Source organism: Phodopus roborovskii, unplaced genomic scaffold, assembly GCF_943737965.1.
Source record: "Phodopus roborovskii unplaced genomic scaffold, PHOROB, whole genome shotgun sequence".
Classification (NCBI taxonomy): domain Eukaryota; kingdom Metazoa; phylum Chordata; class Mammalia; order Rodentia; family Cricetidae; genus Phodopus; species Phodopus roborovskii.
Window position 1 is genome coordinate 5,046,061 of NW_026125059.1, and position 18,899 is coordinate 5,064,959.

Genomic DNA, 18,899 nt, shown 5'->3' on the forward strand with positions numbered 1-18,899 from the left:
TGTGTCTAAAACCCTGCGTGTTAAATGATGAGTGCATAGCTCCCTGCTGCCCTTGTCTTCCACTGAGGCAGAGGCCAAGAGCTGCCAGGTGGCAGATGTAAGATTAACCTTTTAAATGTTGCACAGCTCTGCTAGACCACAAAAACCCTACATTTGACCCTTGGCACCACAGAAAACAAAACAAACCCTACCTTTTCCCAGCTCCTCTGGCAGGGAAAATAATAATAATAATAACAAAGAATCATTACTTCTCTAGTGAGAGAGAAAAAGCTGCATCTGCTAAGTATAGTGACGAGGCAGGACGGGCAGGGGTTCAAGGCCAACGTTAGGCTGGCTCACGGGGCGCTGGAGGTCACCCAAACACCACACACACACTATAAACACAAATGTATTTGCATATAGCTCATGGTGCATATACACACCTGTGTGTATTCAGAAAACAGTTGCCACTCACAAAAAAAAAGAAAGAAAGAAACAAATCTTGACAATTATAATATGCAGACACAGAGGATTTCTGTGAGTTTGAAATCAGAGATAGACACTAGAATTCAGGGTAGCACTGGATTTTAAGGAGACCATTAGAAATGAAGTGGCGTTTCAGAGTTCTCACAGGCACTTTCAGAATGTCTTTTATACCCAGTACAACTATCTAACCAAGCGGGAGGACAGGACAGGACAGTTTCAGGTATTTTTCTCTGGAAATTTATGTTCTGCATATGCCTTTCTCAAAGGCCTGCTAAGGGATGTGCTTATAGAAAAAGAAGTAAAATAAGGAAGACCTGGCTATCTTACTCCTTGGCATTTACACAAAGAACTCCGTATCCTACCATGGGGATATCTGCACAGTCATGTTTTTGCTGCTCCGTCTACTGCAGCAAAGGAATGGAATCAACTTAGATGCCCCTTCAACTGATGAGTGGATAATAAAAATATGGTGTATATATGCAATACTCAGCTGTAAAGGAAAGTGAAGTCGTGAAATCTGCAGGAAAATGGATGGACCTGAAAAGCATATCAAGCAGGCTAAAGAAAAGAAATGCATGTTCTCCCTCCTACGCAAACCCTAACCTAAATCCGTGTATGTGCAAACAGGTGCGAGTATGAGTATAAATAAAATTCAGCAATAGGTGATGAGGGCAGATGGAAATACAGATAAAGGACGGACACAGGGGCCATGAACAGAGGATCAAAGATAATTGTTTTTCTAGCTTCAATTTATTCATGTGTGTATTGTCTAAATGGAGCTGTGGCTTCAGAACGGCTATCCAAACTGTACAAAAGTTTCTGAATTAGTACTGGGGTTGGAGCTGAGGTGTGAGAAGGGTCTTTAACCCTTCTGGGCCCCGTTTTCATTTGTGAGTCCATTAGAATAAAGGGATTTTAAAAAAAAATACCCTAAGGAAATAAATCAACCAATCAAAAGAGGAAGATGAGGACTTAAAAAAAGAGCCCCACCCTAAAACAGAGCAGAGGAGAGCTAACTCTGACAGCGAATGGAGTGCAGGGCTGGCCATCGGCACAGAGGGCAGTGAGAGGTGGCCAGTACCTTTAAAGACATCTATGGAAATCACGAAGGTGTTCGAGGGAGCAGACTTACCTGTCAGGGTTAGGTGCCAAACTCATCATACAGTGAACCCTCAACCAGAAAGACTCCAGTGAAATCCATGGGTTATGAACAAGAGGCAGTCAAGAGTACTGTCAACTGCCAACACTCAGTCACAGGACAGGACAGAGACAGCCAAACTCCGTGGCCTAGTTCTGTGAAAGGGAAGGAAAGCTATGCTTGGGACAGGGTTGAGACTCTTGGACTCCTTATCTTTCCTGGGGGAAATCAGTCGATAAGATCTGGACTTGAAAGCCATGCACATAAGCATGTCATTCGTTCCCTGGCTACTCGAGGGACGGACGAGGAAGCCCAGGGTGACACTGGCTGTTGGTCTTCACTGTGAGGTCATCAGGCAACTCGAGCTTTGTGTATTGTTATGTACACAAAAGGCCTTGGCACAAAACAGAACAAAACCAATCCTATACCTACCTGTCTACCCTCACACCTGTTTGTGTTGTTCCAGTTGCTTCTGATGATGCAAAGGGCAGACTCTGGTGACAGGGGTTTCGAATGCTCTGGAGGAAGCCAGACAATAGCCTCATCGTTTGCCTAGAGGGAGCCCTGCAAAAGGGACTTGGCCTCCACCCTGAGTTTATGGGAAACACAAGAGGAAGGAAAAAATTGGGCCAAGGACAGGGCCCTGGGCCACCGGCCTTTCCCCATATGTTGGCTGGCTCAATATTGGTGGCTGGTTTTATCATTACTAATGGAAAATATTTCCCCTGGTCAGGAGCCACCCTGAGGAGCAGCCACGTGACTGGGGGGAGGGATGAAGACAGTGGGACTTGGCTTTGAAAAGCTTCCTGCCTTCCTACACACTTTTAAGATTTTTGAAGTAGCAGAAAGGTCCATTTTTCAAAAAGCCCATAACACGGACTTTGTGTTTCTCCAAATTTTTCCTCTTTCTTTTCTTCTTTGAAGTGATTTTAGTGGTCAAACATTGCTGAGAAAAACAGAAAGAGAAGTTCTACTTGAGAAAAGAAGGCCTGGATCGTGAGTGCAATTCTGTGTTTTCTGTGTCTGATGGGTACCTCAGTCCCATTAGAGCGCCCAGCGAGTCTGAGGGCAGCAGCTTCATCTTCCAGCACCAACAAAAGAGAGTGGGCGGTGACTCATGCAGGGCAGCCTGACTCCCCAGCTCCTACCCTGCCAGGACCACATCAGCAGCCTTCCGTTTCCAGTCTTACTACACAACAAGGGGAGAAAGACCCCAAGTGACATGGAGACACACACAGGCCTGGGCTGATACAGTCGCCAAGCTGTGGGTACAGGCAGAGGCCAGAGCACTCCCCAACACACACACACACACACACACACACACACACACACACTCACACTCTCACACACACTCACGCACGCATGAACACTCACGCACTCTCACACACACACTCACACACTCTCATGCACGCACACTCACACACACGCTCACACACACTCACACACACTCACTCACGCTCACACACTCATGCACACACACTCACACACATACTCACACACACTCACGCACACATACACACTCACACACTCACACACACTCACGCACATACTCACACACGCTCTCACACACGCACACACGCACGCTCACGCACACTCACACACTCACACACTCACTCTCACACACATACACACTCTCACACACACTCACACACACTCACACACACTCACACACATACACTCTCACACTCACACACACTCACACACACTCACTCTCATACACATACACTCACACACACACACACTCCCTCCTATGCCCTGGGCTGCAGTCTTCCTGTGAGAATAATGGACACTTCTTTCTGCAGCCACAAGCCTCTGTCCCAGCAGCTAGTGCTGCTGCCGTATAGACGCCGTCTGATCTCCCACCCTTGACCTGGCTTCAGTGCCGGTTTCAATGGGCTTGCACCCAGGCAATCACCACGTGCACAGCGAGTTGTGGCGTGCGCGACTGTGTAGCCTGTGTCCTCATCGGCACGTACGTGTGTGTCTTGACGGCAGATGTGCCTGGTTGGTGAGAACCAGCCCCTGCTGGTTGTGACAGCACCGAGAGAGCAGCAGCCTCCTCCCCGAAAGCTGTGGGGCTCATCTGTACAGATGTGTTGTTTTGGTCTGTCAAGTTCTCTTGGCCTTAGCCAAATCTGGGTGTACCAACGTGGTTGTGAGATGTGTGTGGCAAGGGCAGCAACTGCTCCAAGACACCTCAGGTGGCTGAGTTCCCCAACACCAAGGGAAAGTACTGAGTAACAACAGCAACACTGTACACGGACACAAAATGGTGTCCAAGACACTCTTCCAAGAGGCCAGCTACATGGCAGGGCAGGTGGAAAAAATTCATTCCGTTTCCAGAGGAAGGGGCCAGGGAACTGCCTTGGCAGGGCATCCTCTGGTCCAGTATGATGACTTAGTTTTCCAAGAGGCTGAAGCTGTCTTGGTGAGAGCTCTCACAGGGCACCGTGAGCCAGAGCACTGTCCATCAGGACTTAAAAGACAGGCTGGCTGGTGGTACAGGCACTCTGCAAACCAGTGCCGCAAAGGGTAAACCTGACAATGCAGAGGACCCCCCTCCCGCCCCCCACTCCGCTCCTGGGTGAGAGTTCCTCAGTGGCAAAATGAGGACGCTGACCTAACTCATCTTTAAGTCTGGTTTCTGGTGTGGAGACGCAGATTTTTTCATTTAATCAGATTTCCTCCCACTAAGCAGCTCAGGGCGCATTCTCCTCAGCACACCAAACACTCTCAAGCCATCCATTCAAAATAATTTTACACGGAAGCATCCTTTAAATATATTCAGAGCACAGAATTTATTGAACGTTCCGTGGAGACAGCTCACATGAAAGTTTATACCCCAGCAGGGCAGGTTTCATCAGACGACACAGAACACGTAACTCGCTGCGGATGGCTCTCTCAGTCTGGACACTGCAGAAATACATTCCCTTCCCTCTGGGAAATGTAAAGTCAGCCATAAAACCATGGATTTATCACACGTCAGATAAGCAAAGTGCATGACAACAAAGAGTCCTTTCCTGCTCCGACTTTGTAAATGAGTTCCACATCAGAACAGGAAATACAGCTTAAATGCATAGAGATCATGAAAACAACATTCTAAAACACCTCTCAAAATACTCTGCCCCTAAAACGTTGATGTACACGGGGGTCAGAATGAACACACACAATCACAGGCTGCAGAGATCTTTGAAGTGAGAAAGGATGTGAGGCCGGATGGGAACGGCATGCATTGCAGCGGCTGTTTCTCAGACTGGGAGGGGGTGGTGATGGGAACGTTATCTTGTGTTTGTTATAGGAAGTCCCAAATGCCAGCAGTTCATATATTTCATTAAAAAAACAAAACAGAATAAAACATAACAACAACAAAAGAAACACCAACTACAGAGAGAGGCCCGTTGCATTTTGCATTTTGCATTTTTCTACATAAAGAGTGCAGACCACTACACTCAGGCCTCTCAGCAGTGGAACACAGCCAAATGATTCCTGCAGATCAGTTCCCCAGCACCTCATCCGGTGCAGAAAATAGAGAAGGCCCTTTAGAAACATCTGCTACACGGATCATGAGAGAAGACAGTTTTGTACACATGGTTTCAGTATCACAGACAATAAATTCTGACCTTTGAAGTCATGTAAGGGGCTCAATGGGAAAAGGCTTTTTTCTAAATAAAATAGAATAAAATAAAAAATAAAAAATAAGAGCTGCCCTAATGGGCTAGCAGTTGAATTTAGTTTACTTCTAAAAAGCAAAAAAAAGAGATGTGATTGCAGGCGGTCGTCCATAAAAAAAAGACGGAGGCCTTGATGTGTTAAAGGAGGAACCGGCGAGTCGATGTGTGGAACGTGCGTGCTAATTCATCATCTTTGTAAGCCATGTAAGCTCTGCATTCTTGTTAGCAAGGAGCCTTAATGAGATTGTGTTAAAAGATCTGATTTGTCTCCCGTAGTTGGTGTTTTCTGAAGGGAGACGGAAAGTAACATGTAATGTGTTTTATTTCGGCCAGACGTGGCTTTTGAGCATCGGGGAAACGGAACCGTGGTTGCAGCTCCACTGTGCAATGGCCCTGCCAGCTCCCGAGGCTCATCAGGATGCAGGCAGAGTGCAGGGCAGAGCATCCATCCTACACCCACATCCATTAGCGAGATGATTAAACCTGCACCAGCCCCTCGCTGCAATACAGCAACTGTAATGGGGCATTGTTACAAGATCAGTGCTTCCTGGTTCAAAATAAGCATGAGCATTTACACCGCAGCAGCGTCCGGTGCTCCCAGCTGCGCGTGCTCCTTTCCTGCTCATACCTTTTCATCAGTGTAACCCACTCTGTGGCAGAATTCCAAGGCATCACGACTGCAAATATTATCTGTGGCAAGTTGGATAATGGCTGTTTTTGTTGCGAGCTTTCCTTCCTCTCATGAAGAGCGGATGCATACATATTCTAATAAATTAATCCCATTAAGGCAAAAAAAAAATCTAAGGTAATTATTACATTCATGGAAACCACCTTCCCCAATCTCTCTCAACCATAATACACAGATGCTCGTGTGTGATGTGCCTTTGAATTTTTTACATGTATCTCTGTCACAGGAATAAATGAACTGGGGGGAAAACCACACACACACTGCTGTGGAAATGGCTGTAACTCCCTCCCTTAGGGGTCTGGTTCGCTCATGCACCCCAAATAGTAAATATTCTTGGCGGCTGATCCTCAGGTGCTGAGCATGCAGGGATCATCAGAGGGCCGGGAGCCAGGCAGCAACGCTGTCACTGCTCCCAAGCTACTGGCACCGGCACCGGCTGTTCTGTGCCCGTCAGGTCGTCCGTCACTTGCTCAAGTGTTTCTCCATAGGTTCGGAGAGAACCAGACACTAGCCCGGCTGCTTTCAAACCTCAATGGGCCATTTCTATAATGCCTGTTTTAATGAACTTCTCTCACTGACATTTAATTTACAAGGTGTAAGGGGCCTCCAGATAAAGCAACCCGACCTCGCCGAGACACAGTGGTAATTTTTTTTCTAAAGCACCCAGTTCATTCCCCAGGCACACGGGCAGTGAGAGGGATGGAAACAGCCACATGTATTCATCATGTGGGAATGTGTTCTGGCCATGCCGGAGCCCTGGCTCTCCCTGCTCAGCCTGGAAACACCGGCTGGGTCACGGTGGCAGACAAGACACCGCTGGTGAGCTGAGGTGCCGGGCAGCAAATACCTCCCTCCACCTTGTTCCAGCCATTGATCCCCGGATCTCAAGCATGCCGCGCCTTAGCATGCGTGAGCAGGCTGGGGTTCATTCAGCTCAAAATGAAAAGGCTGCTCAGCTTATTGCGCTGGATGGAGCTTTAGCATCCCTGTGTACCGGGCAGAGCCGTGTGAGGTTTTGTGAGGATGCTCTGCGGCCAGGATGGTGTTGACAAAGGCTCCTTTCACAGTAGCTCTGTCTCGGGAGGGAAAAGGCCTTCTCCACATCCAATCAGGCCAGGGGACCCTGAGGGAGCCGGTGGGCCATGATCCCAGTGCTGCCCTTTGCGTTCCCAGAGAGTGATGGCAGGGTCCGGCTGTGCTGCAAATGCTACAAACGGCACCCATCCATCTACGCTCCGCAGGGGACTTTTAAACACAATTGCATTTCTGCTCGGCTTTGAAAAGCATTCATTCTCAGTAACAGCACACATGGCCAAGTGTAATTAGGATGAGTTTGGTGCCTTCCGGTTACTTGCAAAGTTCTACTCATCCCCTCTGTCACAGGAGACAGGCTCCAAAGGAGACATGGTTACTACGGCAAGCAAAGGACCACTGATGTCTATCCTGGAGAAGGTCTGGGAAGCAGAGCTTCACTCGGGTATACAGGATGACTTACGACGCAGAACCACCTCTCTCTGTGTCCCTGTCTCTCCCTCATAATAAGGGTTTTGCAAACCATAACCAGAAATTTGCACTTGGGCCAGTTATTTTGAGGGACTGCATTTTGGCATGGGCTCTGAGTTTGAAAACACCAAGATTTGTGTACAAAACTAAATAAATAAAATAAAAAAAAATTTACAGACATCATTTGGGAACTGCCAAGCTACTCCACAAGGCACATATGCTACACACAAGCACACACATGCACATACAGGGCTTGCCTTCAAATTAATCTGAAGAGCTATTTAGCTCCGAGCTCTCAGCATTCAGTTCTGTCTGACTCAACACAGCCTGCAGGCTGGACATTGCTATCTGCACACAGCAATGCTGTTCCTAGGATTTGTTTGAAAGCAGTTAGGTTTTCACGGCTCACTGGAGGTTCTTCATTCCCCTTTCTGTGTTATGTAGGTATAAGCCGTCTCTCTAGGCATAAACTGTCCACTGGTAAAAATCAATTTTGATTTTATCAGTATTTATTACTGCTGGTGCCAGCACTTTAAAAGACCAGAGAGGGGAAACATGCAAACTAGGAGGAGGGAAAAATTAAAGCCAGGGCCTCACACCGACAGATAATAGCGCCTGCTGTCTCTAAGAGCTGCTCTGTATCATTGCAAGCTTAAATTATCAACTTAGAAATTCAATCAATAGCAATTGATGAGACTCTGCTACTGAGTCCATCTGTGAGCACTGTGGCGGTGCTTCCAAAGCCAGGACACCCAAGGAGGAGGACAGTGGGGCCGGGAACCACAGAGGGCTTGCCCAGGCTGCTGCACGGCTACCATCGTACCAGCTCTCAGCTTTAAACCTTCCAGAACATCTGGCTCTGCCGTCTCTGGAGACTGCAGACCCCTGGGACAGAGAGAACCAGCCACTATCTCCATTTTGCCTTACTCGTTTTTTTGTGTGTGTGTGTGTGTGTGTGTGTGTGTGTGTGTGTGTGTGTGTGTTTTCTCTATGAAAATTTCAGAAAACACACCTCAAATGTGCACACCTCTCTTCAGGTCCCCAAACACAAGTACTCTTCCGTCAGACACCTCTCTGCCAGTGCAATCTTTACTGATGGGTGACTCGGAGAATTTCCCACTGTGCCTTGCTAATCTCCCTAGTTTCCATCCTCCCTTCAGCCAAGCCCAGACAGCCCTCATCTCTTCAAGAAAGGGCTGCCAGGGGTCATACAAGGAGGGACATTTGTCTATCTTGAGACTTGCTTCTGTCACTGCAGCAAAAGTATGTGCGACCGCTGGCCGGCTAAGGCACCCTCACAGCACACAAACAATCACCTTCCGCGGCCCACACAGTGGCGGCTCCCAGACATGCTTTGATCTCATGCTTTGATCTCGACATCTGCCTGTGCCTGTGAAGATTTCTCTCTAGCACACATGGCCATTCCTTAAGAACACTGGCAGACCTTCGCTCTGACATCAGGCGTCTAGATGACCCCCTCAGGTCCTGCAGGAGTTACTCTGCTCTCAAAGCCTCAGTGCCCCGTGGAAGGCCAGGTGGCAAGTCAAACTGCTCAGTTCAGTCTGAATCCCCTTCCTCGGGGACATGGAAAGGACCCCAGAGACCCACCGGTGACTGGGGAGACCAGGGCTCCTGGGCATTTCCAGAGAACACAACACGGGGGGCCACTCAGGAGACAGGAAGCTAGATACTCAGGCCAGTCAGGCACAGCAGCAGTGTGGCTGAGGTGTCCTGGCCAGGGTTCCTTTAGATGGGCTTGTCCTGTCAGACCCTGGCCTGTCACTGAGGGCCAAGGTCATGGGAGAGAAAGGACAGGGCCTGACATGGCTGCAGTTTTAGTTTCTGTACTGTTAGCTGAAGCCAACCAAAACTATAATGATAAAAGTGTGTGTGTGTGTGTGTGTGTGTGTGTGTGTGTGTGTGTACACAGATGTGTGCACAGTCAAATCATTAAACATGTGTTTCCCACTGATAGAGCTCATTTTAAAATCAACCTTCCATAGCACACTAACGATGATTAATAATAATAATCCCACACACAGCAAATGTGACAAAATGACAAAAGAACTCTTAATTTGGGGCTTTATTTTAATTTCTTCTTTTAAGATGCTACATAGTCGAGCAGAACTGGATTGGTCTTTTACGGCATGAAATTACTTCACAGTCAAGACTCTTCATTACCAGCAGATGGGTTTGCTGAGACGCTCTCCCTCCGCCCTCCCTCCCTCCCTCCCTCCAGGCCCTCACCCTCTTGCAGCCTGACTCACTCGTCCTGAGAAGGGCAGGTCAGACATGGCCTATGTTCTAGAAGGATGAATAACAGCGAAGAGTGAGGGAAGAACAATCTAGAAGACTGGGTAACCAGAGCTGACTGTTACCACAAAGACTGTTGCTCCTCAGGACAGCAGTTACTGACCTACCACGAAACACTTCCTGGCAGCTGTCTCCTGACTCAGACTCTCCCCATCCCTTGGCCCTCCAGGGACACGGAGCCACAGCAGCACCATCCCCTGCGGGTACTCTGCAGCACAGGTGACTTACAGGCCGCAGCGCTGCCCACAAAATGGTGACAGTAGGGACACACGAGATGAAATAAGTTAAGTGTGCATTACACATCTCTGGCAACAGCTCAGTGCCACTACATGAACCAACAATAATTTAGCTTGGTCCCTTTAAGAGAACAGAGCACAGACTTGATTTCTAAGTGTGGGGATGGCCGGTCCACTCATGTCTCTCACTCGATCTATAGCGACACAAGGAGTGGCCACCATGCCATGCTTCTGTAGCTCTGCATGCCTGAGGGGCCGGGGGCTTAGACAGAACAGCAGGCCTGGGGAAGCCACCTGGGTGAGACGAGGCAGCAGGGGACGGCTGTGGAGGGACCGCCCACCCTTCCTAGAAGGGCTCCCGCTCCCAAGGGCCAGCCCCAACGAGTGAGGAACAGAGAGGCGATGTAGGAGCATGTGCCAAGGCCTACCCGGGTTTAGCGTGGCAGCTACAATACGCCGCCGTGGTTAATCATGATGCCCTCAGTAACAGACCATTCTCCCCCATCCATTCACTATACATTTTTAACTCTCTAAAAGATCATTATATTATGCTATATTTGTGTGTGCATTTGTGTGTGCATGGGGAGGGGTATTTAAAGGCAAGACCTGTGAGATGTCATCATACATTAATTTCTTTTTACGCATGGTTATGATAAATTTAAATCCCATGATGTGGTGGATCCATCAATGCAATCTACCATCGTTCGCATGCGGCCTCTACAAGGCAATCTTCCCTATAATGACACCAACGATAAAGAACAAAACCACCAGAGCCAGCAGCCGCGCGCTGAGGCCTTCCTCCTTCCCGGTGGCAGCCAGAGCTGCCATGGGGCTGTTGCTCTGCAGTGTCTTCCTCACCCGAAGCCCGTCTTCTTCCTAGGGGGAATAAGCGCACATTTCAAAAGCACATCATGGCTTGGCAGATACGATCCAGCCACAATGCAAAGGCCGGCACATGGACGCCTACACAGAAGTCACTGCCGGGACACTCCTACCAGAGCTGTCGGCTCTCTCCTAACACCAACGTGAAGTGCACCCTCAGCTTCCCATGAAGCACAGGAAGAGCTCTTGAGCGGGGAGGAGAACAGGCTCTTCGGCCTGTCTTGACCGCTTCTCTGCCTACCTCCAGATACAACCTCTGCCCTGTCCTGAACCTACAAGTATGTCCAGTCAGCTCATCTCTGCCTGAAATCGCAAGTGCTTCCCAAGACACAAACCATAACCAACCATTCAATGGGGACCTGCATAAGTCCGGCAAGAGCCCAGGCCCACTACCCAATCACATGACCCTTGGAATTTGGAAACCGTCTATGTGTACCTGCTGCCATAGCTGGTCAAGAGAAAAGCCTTTGTTAGCCCTCCACACATACCTGCTGACTAACAAACACACGGCTTCTCATTTCCAAAGAGCCGCCAGGCCACACCCACCATACCTCCAAGACAGGCAAGGGACTGAGGTGCGTGTCTTCTACCTCCCCTGCCTGAAGGGCCTGCATGTCCCTCCAGTCCCCTTCCCGCCCCTTCCAGGCCCCACGGCCCCAGAGGGCCAGTGCCAGGCTGCTCCATTCTGAGACCTCCCACACAGCTGACATTATCTTTTCCCTCTGCTTCTTCCTTATCTGCCAAGTGCCAAGTGCAGCCTCCCATGATCTGCAGCTCTCCGTGGACCCACTAAGGGCATGGGCTGTCACCGTCATTGTCTCGTCTCTCCCTCAGCCCCACTAACGGGAAGCTCCCCAGGGCAGCCCGCTCATGGCTGAGCCCGCGACACCTGGCACACAGCAGATCTCACTGAAGAAGAAGCCAGTGTCTGGCAGGGTAAAGCATCCCCCCTGTCAAGACTGCTCTGATATTATTTTAGAGATATTCCGCTCGTGGGCAAGGCCAGCACCAGAGCACAGTGATGAACGAGCCGCAGCGTTCGATTAACTTTAAAAAAATGGGCGCAGCAAAATACGGCATTTATTTTATTGGGTTTACATAGAAGCTATCCCGGCCTATAGATCACTGTAAATGGTGCAGAACTCTATTTCTGAGGAGAGATGCACTCCAAGAGAAGCTTTTGCAAAGGAAGATGCCGAGGCCACTTCCAAACTGTCAACCTCCTACATCTACCTCAGAGCTGGGATGCAGGGGAGCCGGCTTAAGCGAGGGTGCTCTGTACATTTGCTGCCACAGCAGGCAAAGAGGGGAAACCTATTACATGCTTGGCTGGCATCATCAAGATTAAGAACAAATAGGCCTCAAAATTTAAGCTGCAACAAAAGGTTCTATAATCAGATGTTCAGGTATATCCACATCCAAGACAGACAGATCCACATTCTCGAGCTAGGAGGCAGCCAGACAGACGCTCAACAAATGGGCCTGAGAAATGGGCCTGGGGTGGGCAAGATCATATGCAAACTGTACAGACAGCAACGTGGGCTGTTAGGCTGAGGGTGCCTCTACCCCCCCCCCCAAGTGCAGCCTGACACACCCGCAGCCCGACCAGATGCCTTGGTTTCTCCTGTGCACCCACACCTGTCTGCTGGGCCAACACTGAGCTAACTTTCTTCTCACCACAAGAGCAGCCTGAGGAGCGGCTACTGCCCAGACCCACTTCAGAGGGTTAAAAACTCATCTGCCTGTGTTAAAACAGGATGGGCAGGATTTGTCCCCCAAACAAGGCCACCCAAGGGGTGGCCACAGTGGGGTCTGAGGGTGCATGTGCACTGGCTCCTGAGGAGAAACCACCGCGGGACAGGTACAGTCCAAACACCCTTCGGAGAGCCCCAAAAGAATCCGCCCAGGGAAGAAAAAGCAAGCAAACGCAAAGAAACTCGCCAAACTCGCACTGCCCACAGAAGGGGCTCGGCAAGGGCGTTACCTTGAGCTGCCTGCCCTCCTCCCGCAGCCTCTGGACCTCCCCCTGCAGTCGTTTGCATTCTTCCATGACTTTCTTCACTTCGATGCCATCCAGGGACGATGTCAGGGACTTGGCAGCTGCTGGGGCTTCAGTCTTGGATGCACTTGTAGGTATAATTTTATTTATTTCTACATCGTGCTGTTCAGAAATAAATGAAAGCCCAAGGGTCACCAACCATGTAAGGAGGGATTTTATGCAAAGCAGTTCTCAGTACACAATACACAGGTAGCATTTCATCCACACTGTAAAATGTCACATTTATTTTTTAAATGCATCACTTTATCTAGAATCTTGATAATCTAAAGCTACCAGGCCCTAGAAATTATGAATAAGGGCAAATAATGAAGTTGGGCTGAGGCTAATACTTCAAGGAGGAGAAAAAGGGCTGTGCATATTGCACTATCAAATTCCTGCCATGCAAAAATTAGCATACGGCGATTGTGCAAGCTCAGGAATTATCAGCTACAAATTACCTTTGCAGGAAAAGCTGAGCATCCCAGGCCACTGGGGGTGGGGGTAGGAGGCCCAGAGAGGACTACACCACCTTACAAGCAGGGATGAGGACAAACAAGCTGTGAAGGCCACACACACGCCTGTGTTCCCCTGAATAAAAACAGGGGTCACGGTACCCCTCTCGGAGGATAAGCCAGTCAGTGGAAGCTGGGCTAGGAGCACTGGCGATGCTGGCCTGAGGTTCTGGGTGACAATCTGAAAATCAGACATGTAGCTCCAGCCTCCTTCACTTCCCACAGAAGAGAGAGCCTTGGAAGTCAGAGCCCAGGCCAGAGCCCAATTATCATGAGGCTGGGGTCATGATCCATATCTCCCCGCTCCTAAGTTAACTTAGAACAGGATGATGTTCTCTCTGCATTCAAAGGACCAGGATGGCAGTAGCTGATGACAGGGTGGAAGAAATGGACAGCTCTGACAATAATCAACAGCATTCATTCTTGGGCTCCTCACAGTCATGTGTGGAGACGCTGGTGCATGCTTTCCCTTCCCAGCTCTGTCCATCACCGGCAGAGAGAGGCCGACAGATCAAGCACAGCTTTTACTTCTTGACACAATTTTACCTTTTCCGGCTTCTTTGAAGGGAAGTGTCTAGCACTATTTGAAAAGCCACCTCCCGTCTTCTGCTGGTCCCCAGTGAGGGCCCAGATCGGGGCAGTAGACACACAACAACTTCCATGAAAAACTGGGGATACAGCTAGTGTCCAGGGAGTGGGGTCTGGGGCAGTGGGTACCTGATGCTCAATGCCCCTACAGTGCACAGGACGCACAATGCCAACAGCAGTGAGCCCGAGGGAGTCTCATCTCCAGACAGACGGGCACTGTGAGAGCAGGTGCTGAGGGAAAGCACTGACAGGATGCTCAGAGTTTACCACCTGCCTGAGCGCCATGATAACACGCAAAGGCTCCCTGGGATTCATGACCACAGCTGCCAACAGGTTGCTCTTTTCAAGGGGAAACTATTTCAGCTGGCCGTTCTCTGCAAGGCTTTGCCAAGGTTGATGTTTTAATACCAGCTTATCTGTTGACTTCAGCTGATTTTTTTCCCTCATACATTAGAGGGAGGAAAATAATTTGCCAGCTTAAATCTTTGTTTCACAGGAGATGGCATGCAAATGAGTAGCCGCCTGCAACGTTCGATTACCGTTAACTGGAGACATACTTACTGGTTTAGCGTTTTCTGCTGGTAATTCAAACACACATCTAAGTTTTGAATCCATAAGGTCTTCCGGTTTTGCCTCCTTCCACTAAAACAATTTAAATTTAATAATCAGGGTATTATCAAGCTGCTGGAAGAATAATTCTCCTCCTATAACTGACAATTTCAGAAAAACACTCTTAACGAGAAAGCCCTGATGTATATCAAATAAAGAACTTAAGTCTGCTGAGACTTCAATATTTTTAACATGACAAGATTAAATGCACTAGCTCTCCTGAATATTTATCACACTTTGCAAACCCTGCAGCCTCGCCGCCTGGCTCCTTAGAGCCGCCTGCCCAAGCTTGCCCATCTCTACCTATTTCACGGGCAGCACAGGCCCAGGAAGCATGGCTGAACAAGGGGCTAACCCTTCCCCAAAGGCAACCCAGCTCTCCTTAAGGAACGGGGATCTGCATGATGGGGTATACACTCCCGAGAGAGATGGAGGATGAGGATTTAGCCGCCCCTGTCAACCACCAGCGGGGCAATGCCACCACAGAGCCATTCCCCCACCGTGGCTGCATCAGCATGGCCCTGCCCAAGCCACCCGACCCACCAGTGAGGGTGTGCTCCTCACTGGTGCCCTTTCAGACATGGGGGAAGGGTTGAGAATGGCAGGTCAGCAAAGCGGCAAGGTGGTGGCAACTGAGACAAGGGAGGCGCCCAGCACCGCCCTCCCAACCATGCAGGGCAAGCCCCTAGGCAGTCGATGTCTCTGGCCCCAAAGCACATGCCACCGTAGCCATGGCAGAAGCGGTAGACAGGTCAGCACACCGACACTCAAAGGACACCCGAGATCGCTGAGCTACACAGGAGCACACAATGCTGCTCTGTGCACATGTGCCCATGGGCGAGTCAGAGAGGACCATGCAAGGGCCAACTCCGGGTGACAACAGGACACTCAGTAGCAGACAGGACCTCAAAGCCATCAAACCCAAGGTGCAGAAGAAGGTCCTCTGCTCAAATAACCAGCAGTCACTCTGGAGTGCCCAGAGACTGCATGGGAACTGCCCTCTTTAGGCTACTCATAACTCCAGCTCACTGTCCTCTACATCCGGTACTTCCTGCACGGTCAGCTCTCCTGGCAGCCACCTCCATCCAACTCAGCTTCCACCCACGTGGGCATGTCCAGTGTCCCAAACACTTAGAACAGTTATAAAAAAAACAACCCACTGAGAAATAGAAGCCCCTCAGTCAAGCTGCAGCATCTGGCCCCGAATTACTCAGGTGAAGTGTCAGACATGGGCACACTCTCCTCAAAACTCTATGGGCTGCATTTCTACTTCCAATTCGCAGGTGGCTAAAACCTCAAAAAGGATCAACACAACCTGCCCAAGGCACACCAAAGCATTCGTAAAGGTTCCGCTTAGCCAAGGCCCTGCCCTTCCAGCGATGCCACTTCAAAAGCCAGACCAAAGGCACGGCCTTCGACGGCCTCCGTCACAAAGGCACGGCCTTCGACGGCCGCCGCCAGTGCCTGTCCTGTGCTCCCTTCACCACACAGACCAAGGAATGAAAGGGCAGAGGAACGTCTCCAGGGTCGGTCTTGTGACAAGGTCTTGCTCCAGCTCAATAGGTGACTTAACCTTCTCTTTCTGCCCCCAAGGTTCAGGCGCCAATGCAGGCAGCTGGCTCTGCTTTCCCAAGCCTAAAGCCAAGGCTACGAGGTGAGGAGGGCAGGGGACAAGCTCAGCACAGAACATCCCTGAGACCTTCACCGCCCCTGGGCTGGCCAGATCCTGAGGACCACCGCCTGCTGGGCAGCAGCTGACGACACACAGCACTCACTACCTTTGGGGAGAATTGCCACTCTAATCTCTCTTCTTCCAGAAAAATAAATACTATAAAATATTCTTCATTTATAAAAGCGAGGGCATCTTAATTTTACCAAAATTCGAGACATCGTCACACATGTCCTCACACTGCGGAAAGGAGGGATGAAAATGAATGCAATTAGAGAAAATGGTGTGGAGCGGGCTGTGGGCGTAGCTCAGAGACAGAGTAGCGGCTTAGTGTGAGCAAGACCAGAGTTCAATCCTCAGCAAAGAATCCGAGGAACTGTGCCAACCAGCACCAAGCCAAGGAGGAAAGCAACACAGGGGATTGTCATCAGGAAGAAGGGGACATTTAGTATTCAACACCAGAGCACCCTTCTGGGTGTGAGGGGCTGGAGACGGCTCCTGTAATGCAGGAGAGAGGGAGGCAGAGGTCCACGAGAGCAGAGAATTGTAGCAGGTGCAGTTCAGCGAGTCAGAAAAGAACAGCCACGTAAATGTTAAAGCCATTCATCAAAGTTAGGAAAGGCGTGCAGGGACCCGGGTGCACACCTGCCTGACAGCACGCTCCCGTCATGCACCCGCCATGCCTGCCCTATCGCACTGGAGAGAAGAAGAAGTGTACTTACTACTGCCTCCATATCAGAAGTGTCGGGTGGAGCAAACATAGACTGTACCATAAACTTGTGTTTACTTTTCTCATTGGGGTCATAATCGAAAGGCTGTAACATCACTGGGAAAGAAAATATTTCATTAGGAGGGTCAGAGTGTGGCCATCAGTCGTCTGTCACGCTAACACTCTGCAGTAAAGCAACTTCCCAGCTCTGCCCTGTGGACCCTGAGGAAGGACATGAGCCAGCAGGGGCGGCTGAACTCAGGGGCCTCCATCCTGATGAACCCGTCTGTGCACTACCACAAAGCTGCCCCAACCTGTCTTACGGTCCTGACGGAAAACACAATGGGAGAAACACCAGAGGCCTATTTCTCTCAGGAAAACGCTGCCAGATGATCTTTTCCAGAAGGAAAACAGAATAACTCAAGATGTTTCAGGGTGGTTTCCGCTTCTCTCCACCCCATTTCCCACACAGCTCATCAAGGTAAGGCTTGAAATATGATTTTGCCAATAGAATCCTGGAGACAGCTTATAAGCTGGATTTCCCACAGCAGGAAAAAACAATTGCACCTCATGCTCCAGCCCCCACCCAGAACCCGGAGAAAGCTCAACCCAAGGACCCCAAGTCTTCCATTCTGACTCACTTCCGTGGACCTACACCAGATGACCCAGGCCAAACCCTGCTACCTGACCGAGGGTGTTGGGCAACGCCCTTTTTGCTGCATGGCTTTAGTGAGGCTCGCACCGAGTGACCTTCCCAGAAACCTAAATTCACAAGCAGGGAAGCCTCAGAGAGCAGATGCTGGCCTCGTATCTCCATGGGCGGAAACTGGGCGGCATTCTTCAGCATTGTCTCTGCCTCAGTCAGCCTGTAAGGAGTAAGGACTGCTGGGGAGGGGGTGGGTTCAGTTGTCTGTTTCTCCGATGAGAAAACTGGAAACAGCAGCTGGCTTGCCTCACGTCACTCAGACCCAATGGGGTCTGCTTCTGTCCCTGCTCTCAACATATCGACGGACGCCAGTCCTGCCCTCCCAGTCTGCCCCCGAGAGGCATCCACCTTGTAGATGGGAAGTCAAAGGCTATGGTGGCATGTTTCACAGTAAAGTCAGGGTTCTGGCCTGGCTCTGACTGTAGGGTCACAGTCCCACAAGTATGGTTCCTCCCAGATCTTCCTGTAGACAGATGGTGGCCCACATCTTTAATCCTAGTACTCTGGAGGCAGAGGCATATGGATCTCAATTTGAGGCCAGCCTGGTCTACCAAGCTTGTGCAAAGCCTGGGCCAACCCTAGCACTGAAGAAAATGAAACTAAACAAAGAAAACTCTGCTTGTCTGCCACAGAGCTATCCAAAGACTCTATTAACTTCCTGTCTGGGTGACACATCCTGCAGTGTGCACTACGACACACTGAATGAACCAGACATGAGAATTCAGTCTATTAAGACGTCAAAGCTGCAGAAGCTGTCAACAATTTGAGCCTTCTAATTTCTGGAGAATAGCTACTTTCATAAAAAAAAAAAAAATGCCACAAACATGTAATTGATGGATTGTAATTTTTAAAGAAATTAGTCGTTTTTAAATTTCTACTATAATAAATACTACTATAGCTCACAAAGCCCCACCCTCTTGGGGCCCTCAGCTGTCAGTAGCATAAGAAGTTCAGAGACCACACACAGGAGGGGCACAGCCACCACGCACACCACCCTCCTGGCCCTGTCCACAGGCCGCGCTTCGTGAGACAATGTAAAGAGAGAAGAGGTTGGCTGAGTCATGCTGGAGTCTGCAACCAGCACTGCAGAGGGAGGGTCCCGAGTCCCCTGCTCCACAGCAAGCGCGCCCTTCGCGGCCCACTGAAGCGTTGCCTGCAGCCATCGCCTGCCC

General features: G+C 49.9%; 1 protein-coding gene across 1 annotated transcript in view; it reads right to left on the bottom strand.

Moving 5' to 3' along the window:
• Window positions 1-10,545: 10,545 nt before the first annotated feature.
• The window catches only part of Vapb (VAMP associated protein B and C), a 34,772-nt gene continuing 26,418 nt past the window's right edge, over window positions 10,546-18,899 (bottom strand). The window contains exons 3-6 of the mRNA XM_051185392.1: window positions 17,035-17,138; window positions 14,596-14,676; window positions 12,881-13,057; window positions 10,546-10,890 (exon numbers count right to left, since the gene is read on the bottom strand). Of these exons, the coding sequence (XP_051041349.1) occupies window positions 10,732-10,890; window positions 12,881-13,057; window positions 14,596-14,676; window positions 17,035-17,138 (521 nt within the window). The 3' untranslated portion in view covers window positions 10,546-10,731. The remainder of the gene's footprint in view (window positions 10,891-12,880; window positions 13,058-14,595; window positions 14,677-17,034; window positions 17,139-18,899) is intronic.